The sequence below is a fragment of the Thamnophis sirtalis genome, unplaced genomic scaffold, assembly GCF_051295495.1.
Source record: "Thamnophis sirtalis isolate CommonGarterSnake01/CBP01778 unplaced genomic scaffold, rThaSir2_p1.2 scaffold_4, whole genome shotgun sequence".
NCBI lineage: Eukaryota > Metazoa > Chordata > Lepidosauria > Squamata > Natricidae > Thamnophis > Thamnophis sirtalis.
Genome location: NW_028261384.1, coordinates 13,464,781 through 13,490,662, shown reverse-complemented (window position 1 = coordinate 13,490,662; position 25,882 = coordinate 13,464,781). Strand labels below are relative to the sequence as shown.

Genomic DNA, 25,882 nt, shown 5'->3' with positions numbered 1-25,882 from the left:
GTTGAGAATGACTGATCCAAGGTCACCCAGCTAGTTTTTTGTGTAAGGCGGAATAGAACTTACGGTCTCCCAGTTTCTAACATGATGCCTTTAACTACTACTCCAAACTGGCTGAGTGCTGCGATCATGGCTGCTTTCTTTTTTATTTTAGATTCATGGCACAATGAGAGTTATTTTGGAACCTCTGCTTGGTGATATACCCTTAATTGGAGCAGTATCTTTATTTTTCCTTAGGAAACCAGTAAGTGGAAATTTCTATATTTCTTTTTTAAACTTTTTAAAACGTTTTAAACCTCCAGGTGACCTCTACGACCAGGTAAAAGAATGCAAATGTCCAGCTGTCTGCAAGCAGTATAAATCCTTCCATTCCCCACCATCCAGTCAGAGCTGAAGATGCTTCTTGGATGAGAAGCGAAACGTCTTCAAGGAAAAAACCAGAAAGTCCAGTTGCCTCTCGAAAAATGTTTAGAGAGGAGGGTTTCAGGAATGAGGGTGTAAAAGGCTAAGCTGAAATCCACAAAAAAAGACCCTTCCATAGTTCTTTGGGGATTCAATATGGTGTAAGACGTAGTGCAGTACCATATTGACAGCATCATCTGCTGACCTGTTTGCACTGTAGACAATTTGCTAGGAGTCTAGCAGCAGGCCCGTGATGGCTTTCATCTGGACCAGCATTAATCTTTAGAAGGTTTTCATACTTATGGATGTCAGAGACACTGGTCTGTACTCCTTCAACTCCTTTATGGAGGGTTTTTTGGGCAATAGAGTGTTTGAAGTAAGAAGGAATATGGGGGCCAGTTGATCAGACCCTTAAGCAAGAGGGAGTTACCCCAATGGTGAAATTCAATTTTTTTTACTAGCGGTTCTGTGGGCATGGCTTGGGGGGCATCGTGTGGCTTGGTGGGTGTGGCAGGGGAAGGATACTGCAAAATTTCCATTCCCACCCCACTCTGGGGTCAGCTAGAGGTGGCATTTGCCGGTTCTCCGAACTAATCAAAATTTCCGCTACCAGTTCTCCGAACTACTCAACATTTCTGCTACCGGTTCTCCAGAACCTGTCAGAACCTGCTGGATTTCACCTCTGAGTTACCCTGTCCAGCCCTGGTGCTTTTCCACCTTTTTGCCTGTAGAATAGACCTGGCAAATCTTTTTCTGAGATAATCAGAGGTGGGGGCCCCAGAGGGATGAAGTCAAGCTTAGGAGACCTAACTGTTGTTCATCTGAGATGGAAAGAGTAGTGATAGTTGACAATGGTCTCCTCTTAAACCTACAGTAGTAACACATTCAGATCATCTGCCAATTTCTAATTCTCCTTCTATGAGGGCGGGAGGTCTGCTGCAGCCAGGGATAATATTGTAAGATTCTGAAGAACAGTTGATAATTGACAAGTGTTTGGTTCCTCTTGCAATAATCAACTGCGGTATTGTGCCCAAAGCTAGAAATCTGGCTTGTGTATCTTTCTCAGTAATTTACAATCCAGGATTGGTAAATTATTTTTTTGTGTGTGCTTATTAGAGCACTAACAAGTTGGAGTTTATGCTTCAGGCAATGTAAAGACTTAAAATATAGATTAAAATGTTTACTCAGTAATAATAAACCAGAATTCTGTTAAAATGTCTTTTAGACAACTATCATACTGAGTAAGCTTCATAAGTGTCAAGGCAGCTGTAATGTCTGCAGCCAGAATATTTAAGAGCAGCCCCCATATTGATATTATCATTTTCCAGGATTACAATCCTAAGGTTTTTCAGCATAGTGCCATTAAAACAAAATGAACGTTTATTAGTTGCAATAAAATAATACAATAATCTAAAACACTTAATAGAATTCTTACATATCCTCCTTCCGGAGTTACAAGCAGACATTTTATTATAGCTGTTTGGATCCCTTGGATCGTCAGTGGCTACAGCAAGAGAGAAAAACCACCATTTTGTCCAGAGGGAGAAATGTTGGGTTAGTTGGCATCTAGTAATGTTTCTTCTCATATTTTCCAGGCCAAAGTAACATTTGGCAATAATTCAGTGCACTCTCTAGTCAGTGTCTGTTGCTGGCTGTGATGACTATATATGGTAGCACTGCCTGAATTAATAGTTCTGAACATACTTGTCTAATGAATTTGCTTATGTCTTCTGTGGTTCATGAGCCAAAGTTTTTGTCAGGCATCTTCTGCCTGGTATATCGTATTTAAAAAATCAGCTATTGCAGTAAGCTAATAGAAGGCGATATGAATGTTAGATGCTTATTAAAATATCTTTAGCAAACACAAAGTGATTTAGAAACATCACATTTTTGTTATAACTTTTCTTGCACTAAAGGTTTCAAGCAAACTGCACACATCTGTTTTATTTAAGCTAGTAGATTTTGACAATTTTATCTTTAGTTCATACTGGGGAATAAACTTGCTTTTTGCAAACTGCAAATTCTCTTTGGGCTAATTTGAGGACACCCCTTTATTGTAAAAACAGTTTAAACTTTGCAAGTTACTGGTAAACCTTGTATAGATGCCAGTGGATTCACTGATTTTTCCAGTGGACCCACTAATATTCCCACTGGGACCTAACATACGCCTTGCCTCCATCTGTTTACATTCAAAAAGCTCTTTTAATTAAAAATAAAAAACGAGCTGGCATGTCATAAAGTAGAGTGTCAGCCATCAACAAATCTTTGTTGTCAACGCTGCCTCTGGGTCTCTGATGCATCTCATATTCTTAGTACATAAAAATGCTGAGTTGTTATGTGCTTATGTGTGTTTATGTTTGTGCATGTTTATGTCTAGTCATTGCAAGTATATCTGCCTTGTTCAGAACAAAGACAAGGATAAACTGGAAGTAGAGAATATCCCTTAGGAATGATTGTAACCATTTGTTTCTTAGTTCTTTTTAATTGGATGTATGTCCCATGATAGCTGTTATGTTAATGGGAAGGCCCTTTCTGCAGTTATTTTGCAAGATTGTTCACAATATCTTCTCAAAATACTAAATGGGCCTAATAACTGAAAAAGGGTAAAGTCCTGATTTAGGCATAAATATCTCACAAGACAAATTGAAGGCATCAAACTACATCTGGCATGTATAGTTTCAGATAGTGAAATTGCATATAACTGTCTGTTTTAAGGCATATTAATATTCTCTGCACATCAAAAATTGGTCAATTAGCAGATTAGATTAAAATCTAGCTCTTTAGTATGTAACTTTTTGTACTTGATCTGTGAAATGGTGTATTTTCTGAATTAAATGTATGATCGAGATATTGGTTCTATACTTAGTAGACTATTTATGAAAAGAAGTCAGCAGTGATACACACTTTTCCTAATTAACGAATACCTACATAGATAGTCAACTGTTACTCATATAAATTTAAATTCTTCAGGTGGAGAAAGTCAATGAAGTACAATTTAGATCACTGAAAAAAGTTCTGACATCTGGGGAAAGGGAACATTTTTTCCACTCTCTCCGCAATACTCTAATGCAGTGTTTCTCAACCTTGGCAACTTGGGAATTGAAGTCCGGACATCTTCAAGTCGCCAAGGTTGAGAAACACTGCTCTAATGGGTCACATTGCATATCTGCAACCTGGAAATCAATGAAAATGTTGCCTTCTGAAAGGGAAAACTATGACCAAATCAACGCATGTTATTCAGAGAAAGATCTTAATAGGAATAGGCAAACATAGAAATGCATTAAACTAATCAAGAGGCACATTGAGCACATGCTGAGCACTTGGCAAGTGGCCTGCCGCGTCTTGCAATCACAGGGCCACATTTTCTGTTGTTTTACTGCAAAAATGGCCCAGTCACAGTTGTTTAACCACCACCTCAAAAGAGACATGTATACAGCCACATGGTGATCTGCTTTATAACTATGACAAGTTACAAACATAATGAGCAGGTTCCATTATGGTTGTAAGTTGAGTACTGCCTGTCGGTCTATGATATATTTATGATAGCTTTGTATATAAAACTTACCCTTGTGCTCAGCTATAGAAATTAATATTAGCCATTTTGCTATAAATTCTGGAGCATGGTTTTCTGCATTAATATTGTATCACCAGGTGAATAAATTTATTGTTCTAAAGCAGGAGTGTCGAAGACCTGGGGGCCGGATTCGGCCCGCAAGGTGCTTAGATCTGGCCCGTGAGGTTGCCCTGGAAACGGAGAAGGACCAGCCCGCCGTGCCTCTGCCAGTGAAAATGGAGCTCATGAGGGCTATTCCCGAGCTCCATTTTCGCTGGCAGAGGGTGGAGAAGGGATTGTATGGGGTACAGTTTCCATAATTCTTAGGGTGGCCAAATTTAGTACTGCTTTGGTGACTTATGACTGGTTCTCACACTTAACAACCTGTGCAGCATTCCCATAGTCACATGATCAAAATTTGGGCACTGGGCAACTGGCATGTTTTTATAATAGTTGCACTGTCCTGCAGTCAGGTGATCACCTTATGTAACGTTCCCTGCTGGCTTTCCCATAAGCAAAGTCAATGGGGAAAGCCAGATTTACTAACAAGATTCACTTAACAACTGCAATGATTGACTTAAAAACTATGGCAAAAAGACTGCAAAATGGGGCAAAACTCACAGAAATGTTGCGAAGCAAGAACTATCTGTAGTTAGATTTTTAGATGTAAGTGCAGATTCCACTATGGAACAAATGTTGAATACATTGAATTAAAAAAAAATCCTTCCTAAAATAAATTTTATTTCACTGCTTTTAAATTATCTTATTCTGGATAGTCATAAATTGAGATCCTGTGACTCAGTTTTGTTCTGGTAAAAACACGTGCATTACTTTAAAGCTTTCTGATCTTTGACAATTTCCAAATATGTGAATGTTAAGTTTCACAATTCCTGCAATTCTATAATTTAATTTAATTTTTTTTTGCAAATAAATAGCAATAGCAGTTAGACGTATATACCGCTTCATAGGCCTTTCTAAGCGATTTACAGAGTCAGCATATTGCCCCTCAACAACAATCCCGGTCCTCATTAATAGCAATAGCAATAGCAGTTAGACTTATATACCGCTTCATAGGGCTTTCAGCCCTCTCTAAGCGGTATACAGAGTCAGCATATTGCCCCCAACAATCCGGGTCGTCATTTTACCCACCTTGGAAGGATGGAAGGCTGAGTCAACCCTGAGCCGGTGAGATTTGAACAGCCGAACTGCAGAACTGCAGTCAGCTGAAGTGGCCTGCAGTGCTGCATTTAACCACTGCGCCACCTCGGCTCTATAAATAAATATTAATAATATTTATTAATATTAATAATAATATTAATAAATTCTGGAGCTTGAATTTCAGGCTCCAGGTGGAGATCACTTTCGAAGAATATTGTTTCTAACCAGATCATTGGTACATAAAAAGTTAAAAACACAAGGTTTTCTCAGTTTTAGAATTTTAGTTGAAATTCTACTGACCATCAATATATCCTGCTTCTTAAGCTGTGGTTCCTCTAAGCAACATTTTAATATTATTTTTATATCTTTCCAGCTTTTAGAAATTAACTGGACAGGACTGACCAATCTTCTGGATATTCCAGGACTCAAGTAAGCTGAAATTGAATGAATTTATTTCTATAGATACGTACAACGTATATGCAACCTATGTGTTTGTCAGATTTTTGCAAAAAGTTACATGCATATCTTCCATCGGTGATCATTCAAACTTACGATGGTGCAGCAGCAGAACAAATGGTGGTCATGAGCAGTCTTCTGGCAGTCTCAAATCCCTGCAGTCATGTGACCTGGGCCCTGGACAGTTGGTTTGCAGTGTTACAGTGTTATTTCGTTATTGTTTGCAACTTTAACTGCCAATTTCCGGAAAGTAGGTAGAGGACGTTGCTATGCCTCCTTTACGCTCTCTCCACAATCTGGCATTCCAAATTCTGAGGGCTCTATAATGCTGCCCTGGGTTATCACCGGAAGGGTAGAAGTTTTGTTTGAGTTGGGAATAAGGTTAATATCAACGCTTGGTCAGTTAGATGAGTATAGTATCTGATTTTGACCCAAAGATGCTTTCTCAAGAGGCAATGGGACTTTCTGTTTTTTCTTTAAAGACATTTCGCTTCTCATCCAAGAAGCTTTTTCAGTTCTGGGCTGAAACATCTTCAAAGAAAAACCAGAAAGTCCAATTGCCTTTTGAAAAAACATCTTTGGAACAACTGTGACCTGGATGATCTCCATGGATTTTAACTTGGAACACAAATGAAAGCCTGCAGTTTCTAAAAGGATTAAACGGTACAATATGTAGGTGGTCCTCAACTTACAACCACAATAGAGCCCAACATTTCTGTTGTTAAGTGAAACTTTTAAGTGAATTTTGCCCCATCTTACGATTTTTCTTGCCACAGTTGTTAAGTGAACCACTGCAGTTATTACATTAGTAATATGGTTGTTAAGTGAATCTGGTTTCCTCATTGATTTTGCTTATTAGAAGGTTGCAAAAGGGGTTCGTATGACCCCAGGACACTGCAAACGTCATAAATATGAGTCAGTTGTCAAGGGTCCGAGTTTTGATCAGGTGACTGTGGAGATGCTGCAACAGTTGTAAGTGACTTTTTTCCATTGTAACTTTGATTGATCAGTAAACGAACTGTTGTATGTTGAGGATTATTTGAATAGGATTGTGAATGGCATTTTTAATTTATTAAGTCATTTTACAAGCTGCAGACTAATGGATAGATTGGGTTTTAGTTTTAGACTGTTGAAAAATATTTATTGGGGAAAGGTTTATATAATTATCAGTAACAAAATTAGATTTCCAAACTGTTCAGTTTTCTGGATGAATCAGCCTCTGCTGTCATCTTTAATACTGTAACATGCAGAAGAAAACAACATGTTTTTATGCATGAAAAGCTATTTTCATTTTAGCTGTCGTGTTCTAGTTGGGTCATGCTTTCAAAGAAAGACAGTAAGTCATTCCAGCTTGCGTTGCAATCAAACGATTTTTAGACCTGAAGTTAAGGTTAAGTGATGAAGCCATTCTATACAATTGATGTGTACATTTCCACATACCTTAACAAAATGAGCAGCATTTAATATGTTGCAGCATGTTGCAGATATTTAATTAGGCTGAAATATTTCAGCTTCATCTTCTGCTTTAATCTGACCATTGACAGTACACAAAAAAACAGAAGTTAAGCTTCCTAAATAAATGTGTAGCAACAATTCCATTGCTAATTCTGATGGTATATTTATAGGATTATATTTTTGGTTGTATTTGTAGTCATCTGCATATATAAGGTCAACGATGAATTCCACACTTGTGAAAATGTTTCTTATGGTGACATAAATTATAGATAGTCCTCAACTTACAGCTGCCCGTTTAGTGACCATTTGAAGTTAGAGTGGCACTGAAAAATAATGACATACACGAGTCCTCACATTTATGACTTTCATAGCATCCCAAGAGTCACATGATCAAAATTCTAGTGCTTGGCTACCGGTATGTATTTATGATGGAGGCATCATGATGGAGCATCCAGAGGCCGCATGATCATCATTTGCAAACTTCCCTGCCAGACAATCTAATTAGCAAAGTCAATCAGGAAGCTAGATTTGCTTAAGGACCATGTACTTCACTTAACAGCTAGAGTGATTCATTTAACCACATCCAAAAAGGACATATAATTGATGTAACCTGTTTAACAAACAGCCTTGCTTAGCAATGGAAATTCTGGTCCCAGTTGTGGTTATAAACCGTGACCGTTTTGTTCACTCATACCACTATTGCTACTATATGGAGCTGAATCATGGATGCTTAGCCAGAAATCTAAAACCTGGAAACCTTCCAAATGCACTTTCTCTGTAGGATACTTGGCATCACACTGATAGACTGAGCAAAAAAATGAAACCGTCAATCAGCAAAGCTGCAATCGGCCAACCGCAGCTGATGAAATCCAAAAACAGTGACTGACTTTATTTGATGCACCCTTAATAGAGATATAAGCATCTGCACAATTGTCTTCATAATTACACACTGGCCCTTTTCATCACCCTTACAATAAAAAGTGTCTGCTGTGGTCTCTTGTTTGGCCACTGGCCTCTTTTGAATTATCAGTGAGATGTAGTATCCAAAGCACCTGTTGATGATCTAATAATGTTTGACTGCATACAGAATTGCACTGCTTCTGGTAGCTGGCTTAATCCGATGAGTTGTGGCAACTAGAAGTGGCATGTGTTAACCTAAAGTAAAGCTTTTCCTGCTATTGGGGGGGGGGGATATAAATATTTTTATTTATTAAATTTTATTCACCCACAAGTAAGCTGGCTTCGTAGAGCTATCCTTCCTGATCCACCCAGAGATTTTTTACTTCAAAGGAGATGGATTGTTTCAGCAACTATTTGTAGTTTACATAAGGAAAATATCAATTTCAACACATTTTGTGTGTGAGAGAGATTAGGACAAAGCAGGAAGGCAGGTTTATATGATCACAATGAAGTTTAATTAGTCTTCATTGTTGACAGCTGCTCTGATGTACCAGATATTGTTTAAAATTTGTCAGTATGCATTAATTTAGAAGCGATTTGAAAGTAACTAAGGGCAGTCTGCAGGCATATTTTACAATTAAACAAACTAGCTGCATTTCATGTAAACAATTTAAATCCCATGGTACTTGCTGCTCTTTGATCTGAGCTGAAACCCAGCCAGATCAGAGCATTGTTTTCTTAAACTGGGATTTTGCTATAAACATGTATCTTGCAAATCCAGGGGAGCTCCAGAAACAGAGTTGGTGGATTCATGTTAATGAGAGTGCAGTATTGGCTATTTTCTTTCATCTGTTCCCATCCCTGTTGTCAATAATCTCTCTTTTATATTATACCTGATGTACATCTGCACACCGCCTGCTCTCTGCATTCCATTTCTTTGCAGCCAGCATATTATGTTGGATAGATACTGGAAGGCTTGTGTTTTTCCTAGCCTTTTTTTAAAAATTGTTTTACTTCCTGGCTTGATACAGGACAACAGAAGTCTATGGACAGTATTTATGGGCAGGGAAGGAGATGACTCAGTCTTCATGTTTCATACCAATTCTATAAAAAGATACCCTAATTAGAATTAATGGATTGACTTCATTATTTCCTAATTTGTCATATGGAGACACTTCATTACATTCTTATTTCTCTCCCCCATGCCTTTCTCCAAAAAAGGTGATGGGGAAAATATACATAGTTGCATGCCCATATATTAATATAATTTTATAATGTTTGTTAATTTAACTTTATAGTATTTCCCACAATGAACTTTGTAATATTTATTTCTAAGCATAATTTTTAATAATTTTAATGTCTGTTTTAATCTTTTAATTATTTTTCATTTGGTTTTATAGTGTGTAAGCTATCTAGAGTCACCTTGCAGGGGAGATGGGCAATGTAGAAATGTAATAAATAAATTTTGTTAAGGTTAGGATTAGGGCAGGCCAAATTTAATTTTTAAATTAATTTAATTTTGTAATATTTGCCGTAATTAATTTAACTTCATAGTATTTGTTGTAAACAAGATGAAAGTCCTAAGGGAGCGGATTGACATTATTTCCAGGCATGCAGGAAGGCAATAAAGCAGTCAAACTGACAAGCCTGTTTTATTTGCTGGTTTGCTTGGCTTTTAAAAACAAAACAATAGCTTTTATATATGGTGAATATTAAACTATCGCTGCTTCATCTATTTGCACTGTAAGAAACAAAAATGCAGAATAAGGAACCTTTTGAGCTAATCAGTAAGACCTTCATATATCATGATGAAAGATAATGCAGGAAGGAAAGAATAAGGTTTATACAGACATAATAAGGCCATCTGTCTTCTTCTAAACGGCTGTTTCCATCTTGTGGTGATCAAAGGTATTGATGAAATTCTTACATGCTTTGGGGCTTACTTCCATTTTTGGATCGTTTGTGAAAGCAAATCATCGTCATTGCTTAAAGGGAATAGGGCTGTGCAAAAATTTATTTCTCTCCTGAAAATGTTCTGCAAGAAAGGGAGATGGGCAGGATTGTTCCTTATCCACATGATTCAATTTAATAAGCTGGTTGTTTGCTTGTTATTTTCCTTCCTAAATAATAGAGACAATCCATAACCTTTTTTAAATGAAAAAATTGAATGCCATATAAACTAAATCACAGAGGCCTGTAAAAGATGATGATAAGTCATGGAAGACAAAGACGGGATGTTTTCATATGTAGGCCTGTTGTAAAGTTTGTAAATTGTATAGCTGGTTTGTGAAATGGAAGATGAAAATGTATTGAAGAAGGAATATATTGATGGTGTGATATCCCAGACAATTCCCCTCGCAAATAGAAATCAGATTGAGCAGAAGACTAGACTGAAATAGAGAATTTCAATTGGTATATTTATTTTACGTATTAGAAGTGCAGCTTGTATGCTATTGTTTTCATAATGGCAGCATATGTAATTAATGCTAACCTTAAAATAACTTTGTTGACTTTTTTTCCCTTTTAGTGGATTATCTGACACTATAATACTAGATATAATATCTAATTATCTAGTACTTCCAAATCGAATCACTGTTCCTTTTGTCAGTGATGTGCAGATTGCTCAATTGCGGTTCCCCATACCAAAGGTAAGGTTTTTTTTAACATAATTTTTGACACAACAAAATGTTTATCAGAGTGTTTGCAGAACAATCTTGGACAATAATGGTTATAAAAGAGCTTAAAATCTGGATATTGAACAAATAATACATTTCTAGCAGCTAGGTAACAATTCTCCGAATGTGACTTTTAAGCTATTGTTGGACCATTAAATTTCAAAACAGCAGAAAACCTCTTTTCTGCACCATCGGGATATTGTCTGGACACCGTGAATTGTAACCAGTTGAATTCTTCCAGTTCATTTAAGAAATGCTAATCTCCATCCAGAGATTTCCATGGCAGCATGAAAGAAACTCTGGGGAAGAGACACTTTTCTGAATACCTGTAACATGCAAAGTATTTGGTTTTGTTGGTCTCTGTAGTTGAGTTTTCAGATACATCTAGAAATTTTGGGTTTTTTCCCCTCCGAACCCATTTCCTACTATTAAAATTATGACATAGATGTATGTAAATAACATAAAATTAATGACAACTTATCTCTGTGATGTTTTTTCTCCTTTATCCTAGTCTCAGCAATGTCCACAAGGCAAAGGCGGGCACGGGGGCATCCTAAAAGTAAAAATGGAGATTACAATGTTGTGATTAAGACCCCACTCTCTTAGTGCATATGCTGATGTCACACATCTGTACAAAGAGTGGGGGAGAACTTCAGTTCCACTGCTGTATCTTGATGCTTTACACACAGACACACACTTACTGTGCATCTTTATTAAAAGTGCAAAGATACAATTAGGAGGAAATATGCCTTTATTTATTTTATTTACTCACTACCTACATAAGTTTAGCAATGCATAGTTACTATGTCTAGTCTCCAAAATAATTTTTAAAAATCAATTCAATACTGCTATGACTAGCCTCCATAAAAATTAAGTTAAAGAACCAATTTAGTTTTTAATCTAGAGAATTCATTAGGTCATAAACATTCAGTTATGCTGATGATACCTTACCGCTGAATGTTGTATGATGGTCAACTTTTCTTACATCTTCTCAGGGTGTACTAAGAATACACTTCCTTGAAGCTCAGGATCTTGAGGGAAAAGATACTTACTTAAAGGGACTTGTTAAGGGAAAGTCTGATCCTTATGGAATCATTCAACTGGGAAATCAAATTTTCCGAAGCAAAGTTATCAAAGAAAATCTTAATCCAAAGTGGAATGAAGTTTATGAGGTATGAAACTACTGCCTGGTATTAGTTTTGAAAAATGTGTTTAAGAGTTTAGAACCTTCAAGACGGATATCATATAATTCTATTATAAATACATTGATCTGAAATGATTTTTTTTAACTGTTGGAGAAAAATTGATATTGCACTTCAGTAGAACAGTTCAGATAAAATACCAAGCTACATTTAGTATAAAAATGAGCCTTAGGGTTCGTATATGTTCTTCTTTCTCACCTTGTCTCTGATTTCTTCAACTGTGATTTACTAGCAAATTGCAATTTCATCTATACCATAAAAACTGTGGAAATGGCAGTAAATGATGGTTTGGAGTGAATACTATAATAAATAATACTAGACTGAGGCAAGAGAGACTCAGATTAAAGATCCTGCTTACTCATGGACATTATTGAATGATTTGGGGCTGAAATAGAATAACTAACACAATCTACCTTTAAAAGTTTTCTAAGATAAAGAGAAGGATAAAAACCCTTGTGTGCTGCCCTGGCTCACAGAGGAAAAGGCTTCCTAAATTTTTAATCAGATAGGAGAGAAAACATTGTATATTTGACAATCATCTGTTAATGTTTTTATCTAATTTAAAAACCTCGTAATCTAAGTCATACTTTTAGCTGAATTGGCTATCTTGTTATATTTCCAGGCCTTAGTCTATGAACATCCAGGACAAGACTTGGAGATTGAACTCTTTGATGAAGATCCAGACAAGGATGACTTTCTAGGAAAGTAAGTATCAAGCCATTTGCATGCCTTTTTTTAAAAAAAAATTGAAATCCTATCCTGGAATCCTACTATCCAGATCAGTCAATAAATGAAAGAGTAAAGGTAAGCTCAAAGAGTCAGAAAGAAGCTAGCAGACAAATATATTTCCAATGTATTTCTATTATTACTTGTGTGCATGCAAAATTCTGTGCCTTCAAAAAGTTAATACTTTTGGTAGAAACATTTTTTAAAAATACCATATGAAAAGAAAGCAAAGCAATAATGATTATAGTAGAAATAGTAATTCACAGCTCTAATTAATGCACACAGTTTCTTTTTCATTTTGAATATACAGTACGTTTGGCCTTTACTACGTAAGGAATAGACAACCACAAAACCATTTATCCTTGCTTCTCTTCTCCCTCTCTCCCAACATCTTGTTCTGCTTCAAAGACCTAAAGTTTTCGGCAGCAGGTCCTACCATCTTACTCACAATTCTTAAAACAAGATAAGCTTTATTTCATACCTCAATCACATGTCCTGTTTTTGTTCAGAATTGCTTTTTCAGGTTTTTTTTTCTAGTGTATTCACCATTTTGCTGCTACAAAATTCCAGCTTCAGGTTCTGTAGTTCAGATAATGGTCTTCTAATGCATTGCATTGTGTTTTTTTAGCCTGACGATAGACTTAATTGAAGTTGAAAAGGAACGCCACATAGATGAGGTAAATCTCTATTCAGCCTGGGGAAGACAGTGACAAGGAAGGTTGATAAAATAAATCTGCAGTGCCTATATTGGATCTGGATTGCAATTTCAGCAAAGGCTTCAGATTTCCTTAAATAGATTTTCTTAGTTTGATTATAGCATTTTGTGTTAACAAGTGAAATTGAAGGCAAAAGCCATGGGAGTGGAATACAAGCAGTCCTCATCTTATGGTCATAAGGAGCCTGTCCATCATGGTCATAAAACATGACAATCATAAAAAAGGTCAGTCATGTGGACCACCTTCATTTTATTACCTTTTTGCAGTGGGCATTAATCAAATCTCTGCTGTTGTTAAATGAATCCATGATCATTGAACAAATAGCAATAGCAGTAGCATTTAGACTTATATACCACTTCACAGTGCTTTACAACCCTCTCTAAGCGATTTACAGTCAGCATATTGCTCCCAACAATCTGGGTCCTCATTTTACCGACCTCAGAAGGATGGAAGGCTGAGTCAAACTTGAGCAGGGGTGTCAAACTGAAGGCCCACGGGGTGATAAATTCTGGCCCTTGATGCTCAAATGCTTTTCGTTCATTTAGCTAGCCCGCTGCCAGCGAAAATGGAGGCCAGGGATTCCCCATAGCCCCATTTTTGGCCCGGACAGCTTCCTGGCAAAAATGTGTTTACCCCCCCTTCCTGGCTCTGTTTTGCTGGCAGAGGGCTTCAGGAGGCTGTCCAGACCAAAAATGGGGCCCAGCGGGAGCATCCCCCCCCCCCGCTCCATTTTCGTTGGCAGAGGGCTAGCAAAACAAACTAAATGCATTTGAGCATCAAGAAGGGACAGGAAAAGAGAAAGGGAAAAAGGAAAGAAAAAAAAGAAGGAAAGATGGGAAGAGAGCATGATAGGAAAAAGAAGGAAAGAGGAGAAGAAAGACAAAAGGAGAATGAAGAGGCAAGGAAGGAAGGAAGGAAGGAAGGAAGGAAGGAAGGAAGGAAGGAAGGAAGGAAGGAGGAAGTATTTGGCCACAATAGACAGCAAGACTCCTCTGGAGTTCAAGGGTTTGGCACTCTCCCTGGTCTTGCCTTCCTCCACTGGAGACAATGGAGTCCCCCAGCCCCACCTGCGCCACCATAGGTGCCCCTGACATGAGTGATGTTGAGCTGGCCATACCCACCCTAGTCATGCCCCCCCAGGTCAAACCCAACCCTGATGCGGCCCTCAATTAAATCGAGTTTGACACCCCTGACCTTGAGCGTGTTGGGACTCGAACTCCAGGCAATGAGCTGAATTAACCTGCAATATTGCATTCTAGCCACTATGGCACCACAAATGCTGTGGTTAAGCAAATCAATGGTTTGCTATGGACATGATTTTGGCAAACACCAAAAATAAGGACCAGTTTTTGGCAAAACAATCATAAAATGTGGTCATATGATTGCAGGATGCTGCAAACTTCTGTAAAAGTTCCTGTTAAATGTGTTTTGAGGTGTCCTAAGCTAAATATTCAGATGCTTAATTCTAAAAAGTCATTGTATGTATTTTATTATGAAATAATTTTACTCTAGTTTTCTGGGTGAAATGCAGGAAACAGTACAATTCTTGCCTGTTTGATAAAATGTTTTTATTCTGTCAGCTACAATGCCTTTAGCTGTTTTCATATGAAATGTCCTTAGTTGGCTTCGCCCAGGAATTTGTATGTAATGTTGGTAAAAATTTTGCAGCAAATGGCTTTGGTTCTTACTGTACTTTATAAACTTTCCTTACAGTGGTTTTCTTTGGATGAAGTCTCCAAAGGAAAATTGCACTTAAAACTCGAATGGCTCACATTGAAGCCTACTGTTGAAAATCTTGACCAGGTATATTTGTCTATTCTTTTTTTTTTTTTTTTTTGCATTTGAAGAGGCTGTCATTAAAAATGTGTCTTTAAATGTGTGGTTGTCCACATTCATTTAAATATGCTCTATTTCTAGAAGAAGAACAGAATAAAAAAAACCAAAGATTTATTTTGGCACAAAAATCCAAAGTTATTTTAGCAAGTCAAAAATAAGGGGTTTCATTAGGAAGTGTTTCTTTTTGACCTCTGGGTAAGACATGGCAGAGTGAAAACTGCTTTGCAAAAAACAGAGCCAATGACTGTGGCAAATGAGGAGACAGGGAGTAGACTGGCTCTTTGATAATTCCTCTCTGGACAAGGAGAAGACTTGAGGTTGCCCACAGATACCCCACTCAGCTGCTCCTCATGAGGAGACTGCAAGGTGGTGGTCTTTGGTCTATTTGGAGCTGTGGGAGATGAGGGAACAGCCATCTTGGCAGCTTTGAAAGAATACTAAATTTGCATATTTTTCTAATCACTTTTGAAAATTGTGTGTTAATTGGTTTTCATCTATTAGAAATCTTTGAATCGGCAAGTTTTATAGCACTGGGTGAGTTTTGACTTCAAGTTTAAGAACTTTTTTTTTGATAAACAGCAAGAGTGATTAAAACTTTGATTTTAGAAAGTTACAAATGAACTAAGGATTTAGATAAATTTGAAGTAAGATTTTATTTTTACTTACTAAATCCATATGCTGTTCTCTCACCTATAAGAAATTAATTTGGGAAATTAATTATAAGAAACCTTCCTCTGGGAAAGTGCTTTTGTCCATTTTTTAAATTTTTTATTTTTTTAAAAAAAATTCAAAAGATAAAAATTTAAAATTAGACGCTAGAAGGAACTAAATGCTACAATTAAAGGAGAAGAACATTCCAACTAGACCTAAAGAATGAAGCAAAATATTTTACTACTGGACATACTGAAGGATACTTTTGAACAATGGACCCAGAAGCTAATTTTAAATTTTTCTACTGTATACATACATATGATATGAAAAGCAAAGTGAATACTGAAATCCTTGAATACACTTGCAAGTGTTAAGAAACACACTCAACTGGGAAAGTAAATGGCATAAAACATAAATTTGCGGAATTTATTACATTTGTGGAATGTTATCTAGAATCAGTGAATTTTTTTCAGTTCCAGGACACTTGCGTACTTGAGTTTCTTAAGTTCCTCTTTCCATAATGTTTTATAGACATAATCTATGTATATCATTTCTCATATGTAGAATAGTTAATATTGAAAAATAATTCCATGGACTTTTAGAAATAGCAATAGCAGCAAGAATAAGGCAGGGAAAACATTCTCACGTTGCGTAATTTCTTTTCAGATAAAGGTTTTTTTCATTCAAATCTAGTTTGGTTATGTTTGGAAATAATTAAATTATTTTACATTAGGATAAATGTTGGCTACCTTGTTCTTTGATGAGGTATAGTAATACTTAATTTTAAATTATTATGTATAGCTACACTTTTATTTTCTAGTTTGCATGTTATAACTTGCTTTCTTTTTAGTTAGCGATAAAGCACGAAACTACAGGTTTTAATCATATTTTTATGATTTTAGGTGCTAAAAAGCATTAGAGCTGATAAAGATCAAGCCGACGATGGGCTTTCATCAGCGGTGCTTATTCTTTATTTGGATTCAGCAAGAAATCTGCCAGTAAGTTTTAGGTGACAATGAAGCTTCTCTTGAGTGATTCCTAATTTTCTTCAGTCACACATTGCTTACTACTGTGCCACTTTGCCTCACAAATCACGTTATGTTTTAATTACTTTTCCTCATGCATTCCATTACATTGATAATTTTTTATGATAAACATACCTCACGGCTGAATTTATTTTGCAGGATCAGTAATCTAATCACGTTTATAGAACAATGTCATTTTAATTTACAATAAATTTGCAGCATTTATTAATGTGGTAATCTTACGATTTAGTGGACACTTTCTGAAAGGAAAAATAGATGATTGGTGAATTCCAGCTTCAAATGAATGAGTACGCATCTAAATCTGGAGCTATGGTGCTGTAGGACATGTGCGTGTATATTTGCTTTCAAATGGTGCTCTTTTTTTCTGTGAATGGAAACTCATTTAGGATAAAATATTTAAAATCCAAACAATATATTGGGATGATCTGAGCACGGAAGAATCCTGCTTCATTGTGGCAAATCAAAAGAGATAACTGAAAGCCAGCTTCTGATGTGAATTGCTAATGAACATGACTTTTTTTCGTTTGCTATTCTAGACTATTTTTCATATACATAAATGTTTGACCAGGGTTGATGTGAATGCTTTCCCACATAGGCTTGCAAGCTTATAATTAAAAGATCTGTTTACTGTCTCCAAATAGCAGTTCCAAGAATAGCTGTGGAAACACCTTTCACTTTGTAAAAACAAAATGTGCCCACACACACTGTCCCAGTTATACAGATTTTTCATTTCTGTGCAGAGAGAGAACCCAAATATGTATAATTGGAGTGCTTCACGGAAAATTCCATATATTTAAACTGTAAATCATGGTATGTCTTTTAATTCCCTTTTATCCAGGATTAAATCAAAAATAATGAATGGTCCCCAAATAAACCCAAGGATGTGATGTTTATAACGAAGCACACATTTGCCTTCTTCATCTAGCTTTTAGGAAGGAAACTCCTAATGAAGTTTACTAATGTGACTTGAAGATAAAATATTAGACAAGGATCAATGGTCATTATGAAGTTTTCTAATTATGATTTTGCCATTTCAAAAACAGAATTCCTCCTGAACACTAGATGAAGTTGGTAACAATGATAATAGGGTATATATAGGAAGTTGATTGGTAATATTATTAAAAACTTATTCTGGTAAAGCTTTTCTATTCTTTGATAAAAACAACAACAGTGAATAATTATGTACAGGTAGTTCTTGACTTACAGTGATCCATTTAGTAACTGTACAAAGTTACAATGGCACTCAAAAAAGTTACATGATTGGGTAAGTAGGTAGATAGGTAGGCGACAGACAGACAGAATAACTTTATTGTCATTTTGAATGTACACTAATCGGCATACATTAAAATGAAATTTCATTGTATACAGCTCTCAAAGGGTCACCACCTCCAATATGCACTACATGACTGACTGACTGACTGACAGACTCACTGAATGAATGAATGAATACATACATACATACATACATACATACATACATACATACATACATACATACATACATGATTATGCATATACCCACATATATTATATGACACAGAGAAACAACTTGGTCTAGTTTGGATTTATACATGTCCATGGCGAGAGAAATGATTCTTGCGAGTTTATCGGGTGGATGGTCTAGGAAACAAAACTGTTACAGAATCCGGAAGTCCTGCTAGAAATACTTCGAAACCTCCTCCCAGAGGGGAGCAACAGAAAAAGACCATGAAGTGGGTGTGTGGGGTCTCTAGCAATGCTTACAGCTCTAAACACTCAGCGTTTATAAGCAGCATTCTGAATAACAGGAAGTGAGCTTCCTGTAATCTCCTTGGCTGTCCTTACCACTCTCTATCTGAGGAACTGCTGCCACCAAACTAAACAGTGATGCAGTTTGTTAAAAAAACTCTCAGTTATGCCTCTGTAAAAAGTAGCCAGGACAGAAGGAGAAAGATGTGCTTGCCTCATCCGACACAGATGCTGCTTTGCACATTTCACTAAGAATGACGTGGAGAAACCATATTATTTTTCATATGACCATTGCAGCATCCCTATGGATGCTTTATAACTGGAATGTATTTATGACAGTTGCAGGGGTCATGTGATCACTTTTTGAGATTTTTTGACAAAGTCAATGGAAATTTTGGGCTCAATTTATTGGAGTATTTTATTCAAGACTGGCATAAATTAAGCCCAGTCCTTCAGGACAGTCATATCCTTGTCTTAAGTCCCTTGTGGCCTCCAAACCAGAAAAAGAGAGGCATGTTAAATAATGAAGTGGCAACTCCTGTTTGCCTGGGATTAATCTCCCAGTTATGAAAAGTGGAAGGATGTGTTTTAATCCTTATGCCAATAAAAATGTTAGTATATCTTTGTCAAGACTTGTGGTGGACATGAGGCAAAATCTTGGATTTGTTATTGTGTTTGTGTTAGTTTTATTTTCATTTTATGTCCTGGAACTCTTGAATAGAATACTTTTTCCAAAAAAAATCAAGAAACTATGTAATAATGGGTCTCATTGTATCCTAATCATCTGATAGTATAATATAATTAAAATTTAAGAGAAATGACTTTTTTTCCCTTTGTCAAGAATGAATACAGATTAAGAGTACAACTTCTATATATTCAGAAAATCTCTCTCTTTTTTCATTTACAACGATAGCAACCGTATTGGTATAAAAAGATGGTGCATGAGTTCACTAAAAAGCTATTATTGAAATGTGCGATTTTGTTATGCAAGTGGTGTCTGTAGCTAAAATACACCCAATTGCAGTAGTAGAAGAAAAAAAATTGCCTAGAAATGTCGATAAAACTAGATCAATAATGGAAAAATGTGCTATTGGTTTATCCTTTCTTTGTATGATTTTTAGTACTTAAGTTTTCTGTATCTATGCTAATGATAAAGCTGCTTGAGCCCCTTAGGCTGCCAGAATCCTATGACTTTCTGCTTTCTCCTTCCCTTTGCATTTTTCTAAAGAGTATCTACGAGGGAAAATTTGAGTGTGGATACTTAAAAGAGAGGAGAGCATCTGGACTAGTCTTTTGTGAAAATACTACCTCAGTCTATAGAGCACTATTTGTGAGTTTTCAGGTTTACGTGTTCTGTTGTTTAAAAAAATAATAACTTTTTTTTAAACCTTGGTGTTCATAAACCCACTTTGCCCTAACATTGGAATGGAGGAGCATGCAGTACTTTGTTTTTTAAGTGCATGGTTTTAGAAGTTTATATTGTTTTGGCTACATTTTCAGTGGTGTGATTAGTTTAGCTTCCAGCTAAATTTTCTAATTTTTTCAGAGACTAGCATGCTCAATTACCTACTTGAAAAAATGTGACGCTTGCAGAGAAATGAAATGGTCATGAATTGTAAAAATCAACATACTTTGTAATTGTTTTGGAAAGTAAATGCAAGTATTGTATGTGGCATATGTAAGGGCCCAGAAGGTCTTTAATTTGGTTCAAGTTGCATAATTAAAATTGGAATAATATGCGTTACAGAAAAAATACACTTCTTTGTGCAGTCTTTAAAATATGGACCCATAAGTTAGCCGTTTCCATTTGAGCATATTAAAGTAGATTTTGCTGAGAGATAACAGCTAGTACAAAGACAGCCATTAAATTGCACAGTCAAGTAGAAATTTGAAACAGTTCTAAACATAAAATAAAATAGGGGTTGTGAATTCACATTGCATAATCATTTTAAGCTTGCAAGCCACCTACGTTCCTATTTTGTGGCATCTCATTATTGGGTTTACTTTGAGAATCTTGATTGTCTTTTGAGTTTCTGAAATCAGTGTAAAAACAGGCCTGGTTGCGTGTTTGATTCAAGTTGGAAAGTTTCAAATGTAACACCAAAACAGTATGTTACAATTAAATTCTCATATATTCTTACTTTGCTATCAGTCCTCTGGTTCCAGTGCATTGTTAAAACTTCCAACTCTATTAAGGCAGTTGAAACGATGTGTTACAGAAGTGAAGGTTGGTCAGAAAAAGAAACTTTTAACAGCAACTTGACCCAAATTAAACTTCACCTTGTCTTTTTTTCTTTCTTTATGGAACTGGAATAGTTCCTTCTCTTTTTATAGCTTAAAGATTCCTTAATAAGCATTATGGCATTTGCATGACAGTGGCATGCAAGCCGCAAGCATCTCTGTCATCTGCTATTTTTACTCTGATACATTGGCTCCTCTTCATCAAAAGCAGCTATGGTGTTCATCCTAAATCAAGGATAATTTTTTAAAAAAAATACAGCGTGAGGCAAAATTTCATGGCAGTCTTGAATATGTCTGTTATATGTGTATAGCAAGAACAATTAGGAGCTGAAAATTAAATGCTAATAAACTACATGGGGAAAAAAGAAAGAGAAGACTTTTTCCAGTCTAGGCAAATAGACATTCGGCATAAAACTACTACTAGCCCAAAGCTTTTGGAAACATAGAGAATGGGAACTATTTGTAAAGTACATTGTGCTGCATCAAGTTGTTACAATACTTAAGTAGCCAGTCAAACAGAGGATAAAATGAGCATACCTGATTTACTTTTTTAAATAAACCTAAGGATAAATTTAGAGAATAATACAAGGAGTCCTTGAGTTACGGCCGTAATGAAACCTACCTAACCATGGTTGTGACAGTCATAAAATAGATCACTCATGTGACTTTATACATTTTATTTGTGGTGGCAGTTAAACAAATACTACAGTGATTAAGCAAATCAATTATTCATTAAGAAGTTTTGCAAAAAAAAAAGAAAGAAAGTAAGTAAATGGCGGTTTTCAGCAAAATCGGTTTAAAATGCAGTGAAATGTTTGCAGGACCCTGCAGGTGGCTGTAAATGCATCACTGTGCCTGAATGCCCAAAATGCCGTCATGCGACTGTAGAGGAGGCTGATCATTGGAAGTGTGAATCTGGATCATAAGTACTCAGTACCCCTAGTTGATCTGTCAAAACTTTGATTGCTAAGTCAAGGACTACCTTTATTTAAAAATGAGTATCCATAAATTTATAGTACTGCATTTTTTCCTGCCCATCTGATCTTATTATTATTTTTTAGAATTGTTTAATTAGAGAAAATGGGGAGCTGGCGCATCCCAAGGCAAAAGTGCCAGCCTTTAGTTCATCTTTACAACAACAATGTTCTCAAATAAACAGCCCGCATAAGGTTTCTTGAGGTAAATGCTAGGTAGGAGCTTTATTTGGAAGCGTGGCTTCCTGACAAGAAGACAAGCAGAAATTTTGTTAAAAATGTCTACTCTAAATCTAAAAATATATATATAGGGAGAACTTTGGTGATTAAACGGAGTAAAACAATCTAGAAGCAAAGTCATTCTTAGTTTTAAAAAAACTTAAGTTAGTGCTCAACAACTCTTCAGTTTATCAGACATAAACTTTCTGTCAATTTTTGGTGTAATGTTTCTGTGGCATGATGTATAATATTGAGACACATGTAGAAGTTTTTATAACATTTTTTCCCATTGAAAACAAGATTCACAGCAGACAAACTTTAAACAGTTATTCTGGAGGACAGAGAATTCCCTTTCCTGTTTTGAATTAGCTAGCGTGCTTTGCCTAGCAATTTAGCTTAAAGCTGGATTTAACTATGTATTTATTCCATCTCAGAAATGTTGAGACAAAATGAAATTCTAGAATCCCTCTCCCACCCACCCCTCTCTCTCTTTTTAAGTGGTGTTGTTTTAATTCATTATAATTTGCCTGCTTTACCCTCAGGACGGTGCCATTTTTCTGAAATAAAATTAGCAATTGTTAATGAAAATTATCAGCTGGTTAGACCTCTACTCCATTTTTGTATCCATATTATCAAATCCAATGCAATGGACTATTATTGATGGGGTGGGGGAGCTACTGCCATTAGGAGAATCTTAGCCTGTCTGGAAAAAGTCAGTGAAATATTGTAATTAAAAACAGAATAAGAAGAAAAAAAAGGGTATATCAAGTTATTTTATAGTAATTAGTGTTTAAGCATTTTTCTCTTTCTTCTGAGAATGTTTGTTTGGTCTGCCGTTGTTGTCCTGTCCTTAATTAACCAATTGGAACTGCTTTGTTGCATGTCATATTAACCCTCCGTCTGTTCATTTTCTTCTGGTTTAAAAGCATAATCCTTTAGATTATAATCCAGAAGCCTTGAAGAAGTCTGCTGTTCAGAAAGTCTTAAAGGTAAAAGTGATACAATTTTCCATTTAAAACCACACAATTAAATGAAGATTCTGGCTGCCAGTTTGGTCTATTGGTGAAGATACAATACTACACAAGTGCCTATGAGTTAGGCATGAGAGCCGTCTTTGGGCCAATCACTCACTCACAGCTCAACCCATCTCACAGGGTTGTTGTTATGTGGACAATAGGAGGGGAAAAATATTAGATACGTTTGTCACCTTGAGTTATTTATAAAAATTAAAAAGGCAGTCTTAAAATAATGGAAAATATCTTCAAATATTTTGAATTCCAGGAGATCTAAGCTTAGTGTCACAAAGTTTGATCAGGACGCGATAACATTAATTTGTCTGTGAGTGGAAGGCACATTCCATCAGTGGTTGCATTACATAAATTATAGAAACAAATAATCTTTAATTTTAATCAATTATTTTTAAAAAGTTTGCATTAGAGAGTCAGCTGTATTATTACTATTAAACAAATTATTTAATTCTTCTAAAATGGTACTGAATATCCAATATATTTTCAAAAGCATGATTTTATTAAACCTGTTGATGCTTTTTTTTAATCCAGAGAATTTCTAAATTTCTTGATCCCTTTTTAATACATTTACTGAACTTGGAATGTAACTGCATATTGGCAATCAAAATATTCATAATAAAACTAATGTAAGGGCCACTAAGTCATCATGAAGCACAAACCCCATGTAGGCTTATTAATTCCATCCCTTTTGCTTCAGGATCACTACTTATAGATCAAACATGGAATTAATAAGACAAATTGCCAGTGGAAAACTAAATTTAGTCCTGGCACTAATGTGGAAAGTAGGGGCAGTGCTTTTTTGAAGATGCTGACAGTGCAGAATAGCTTGTTTATAAATTGTGCAGAGATACACAGCTCAGAATTGCTGGTTAAACTGAAAGGCTAGCTGTAAGCAAATATATGGACACTACATATCTGTTTCTCCTTACCTGTAGAAACTTAATTGGTAGCACATATAAAAAAGAAATGTGCCTCCCTGTTTCCTGAGGCAAGAAGTAAGACTTGAATCTTACTTCTGTTATTGTTAGAAACAACTTCTGGTTATATTAAAGGGATAGTGTATTATTTTCTGAGAGGTGTTTTGCCTGTCCCATCAGTTTTGCCATTCAGTAGTAAATAAATTGTCTAAATTTTACGTAAGCATTTTGAAAACCAGAAATTGATAAAGTTAAGAAAAACATAAATAAGAAGAATAAGTATCTATCTGAACAGTCAATATCCAAACAGGCTAAACATTCAATAAACAATACATTTTATCAAATGAAGACATGATTGAGACCCTCTTGTATACATATCCAAAAATATGTCATATAAGGGAGGATGATATTGATGAAGATCCCTATGGCTCATATTTTGCCCTTGAAGATAATTTTCAGAAATGGAACTAATCTGGGAGAAAATCTGAATGAATTTTGTGCCAATTTAAAATTTTTCACAGCGAGAAATAATTAAAAGCGTATTGCTAGGTAAATCAAACTAAATACGTCACCCCCTTTAAAAATTCAAAACAATATGTGTTGAGATAAGAATACCCATGTCTTTAGTCTGCTATTTTTGTCTTAACATTGTTTTAACTTCCTTTTTAATCATGTTACTTTTTGGAGTTCCAGTTTATAAATTAATTATTAATAATTTAATTACTGTATTAACAGCATTGGTAGATGCTTCAGATTAACTTTTGTAATTCCTTTTTAACAAAAAGTATTTAACTGAGACATTGCTAGGGAGCCTATTAACAGACATTCATAATCTGAGTTCTTTAAAATTACTTTTGTAGTTTTAGTAAGAAAACTGGGTAAACTTACAATAGAAGCCATAGCATATCATTTCTTTTGTTACCCTCCAAATGTTTTATGATTCTGACATTCTGCTTAATCATTCCATATATGTAAGATTAGCTTTCTAAGCTTGCATTTTCTCCATATGCTCCTTTTGCTTCCTGACCGCAACATTCATTCATTTGTTGTGATGTTGCTTCATTAATTTGGGGAGGGGAGGGAATGAAATGCTTATTTAAGGATGAAACGTTGAGCACCTTAAACCAATTCATTCAAAAACACTATACTTGTAAGGGGGTTGGAAACCTCAGTAATTTCTATGTGCAAATCTTTCAAGGTAAGTTATGCGGTTCCTTTATCTCATATATGTTTGTGACACAGAATAGATGGAAGGAAGATAAGAGTAATAGAATTATTGTTTTTTTACATTTTCAGTCAGGGAAGAAAATGAACAGTAATCCAAATCCCCTTGTCTTAATGACAATTGGACATAACTCACAAGAAAGCAAGGTAAGTCTTAACAACTTTTGTCCTTTTCTGTAAAGCAAAACAGTTCACACCATCCTAATTTTTCCAGGTTTTGTATATACAGGATCACATCAATCTGTGTAACATTTTCTTTCAAAGCTAATAGAATCCCTTACTCCCATCCCCTAAGCAATTTGCAGGCACTTGGATCTGAATTAGCATTGGATATCATGATTTTTCTCAAAGGACATACTGCTGTGAGCTTCTTTGGATAAGAAGTACTGTACTTGTAAGCTGCTCTAAGAGGACAATATCCTTCACATTACTCTCTACCCCTAACTCATATTTCTGATCTGGATTGGGAGTGCAGGTGAAATAAAAGGTTAAATCTACCCTGTTGCCCATTCCAGAAATCTAATCAGGGAAGAAAAATCCTGATATCTGTAATTTGTATTGAGGGACAAAGCCCATTGTACAGTGTGAAGTACGGACTCACAAACCACTTTGATGTTTTTATGTATTTATTTGCATGTGAATTGAATTGAATTGAATTGAATTTTATTATTTGTATGCCGCCCTTCTCCGGGAGGGACTCAGGGCGGCGAACAACTCAAAAGGGGAAAAGGGGAACATAGGACAGAATACAAGTAATTAAAATAGCCAAGAATCACAC

At 35.8% G+C, this 25,882-nt stretch overlaps 1 protein-coding gene across 4 annotated transcripts in view; it reads left to right on the top strand.

Moving 5' to 3' along the window:
* ESYT2 (extended synaptotagmin 2) overlaps nt 1–25,882 on the top strand; it is a 67,529-nt gene that overhangs the window by 30,674 nt on the left and 10,973 nt on the right. Inside the window, exons 6-16 of one of the 4 annotated variants that reach the window (XM_087712496.1) lie at nt 152–241; nt 5,484–5,539; nt 10,449–10,569; nt 11,592–11,768; nt 12,421–12,503; nt 13,153–13,201; nt 14,954–15,043; nt 16,630–16,725; nt 19,730–19,831; nt 22,862–22,924; nt 25,177–25,251. In XM_087712496.1, the coding sequence (XP_087568622.1) occupies nt 152–241; nt 5,484–5,539; nt 10,449–10,569; nt 11,592–11,768; nt 12,421–12,503; nt 13,153–13,201; nt 14,954–15,043; nt 16,630–16,725; nt 19,730–19,831; nt 22,862–22,924; nt 25,177–25,251 (1,002 nt within the window). The remainder of the gene's footprint in view (nt 1–151; nt 242–5,483; nt 5,540–10,448; nt 10,570–11,591; nt 11,769–12,420; nt 12,504–13,152; nt 13,202–14,953; nt 15,044–16,629; nt 16,726–19,729; nt 19,832–22,861; nt 22,925–25,176; nt 25,252–25,882) is intronic. The other 3 variants (XM_087712497.1, XM_014056853.2, XM_014056854.2) reach the window with 3 other exon arrangements.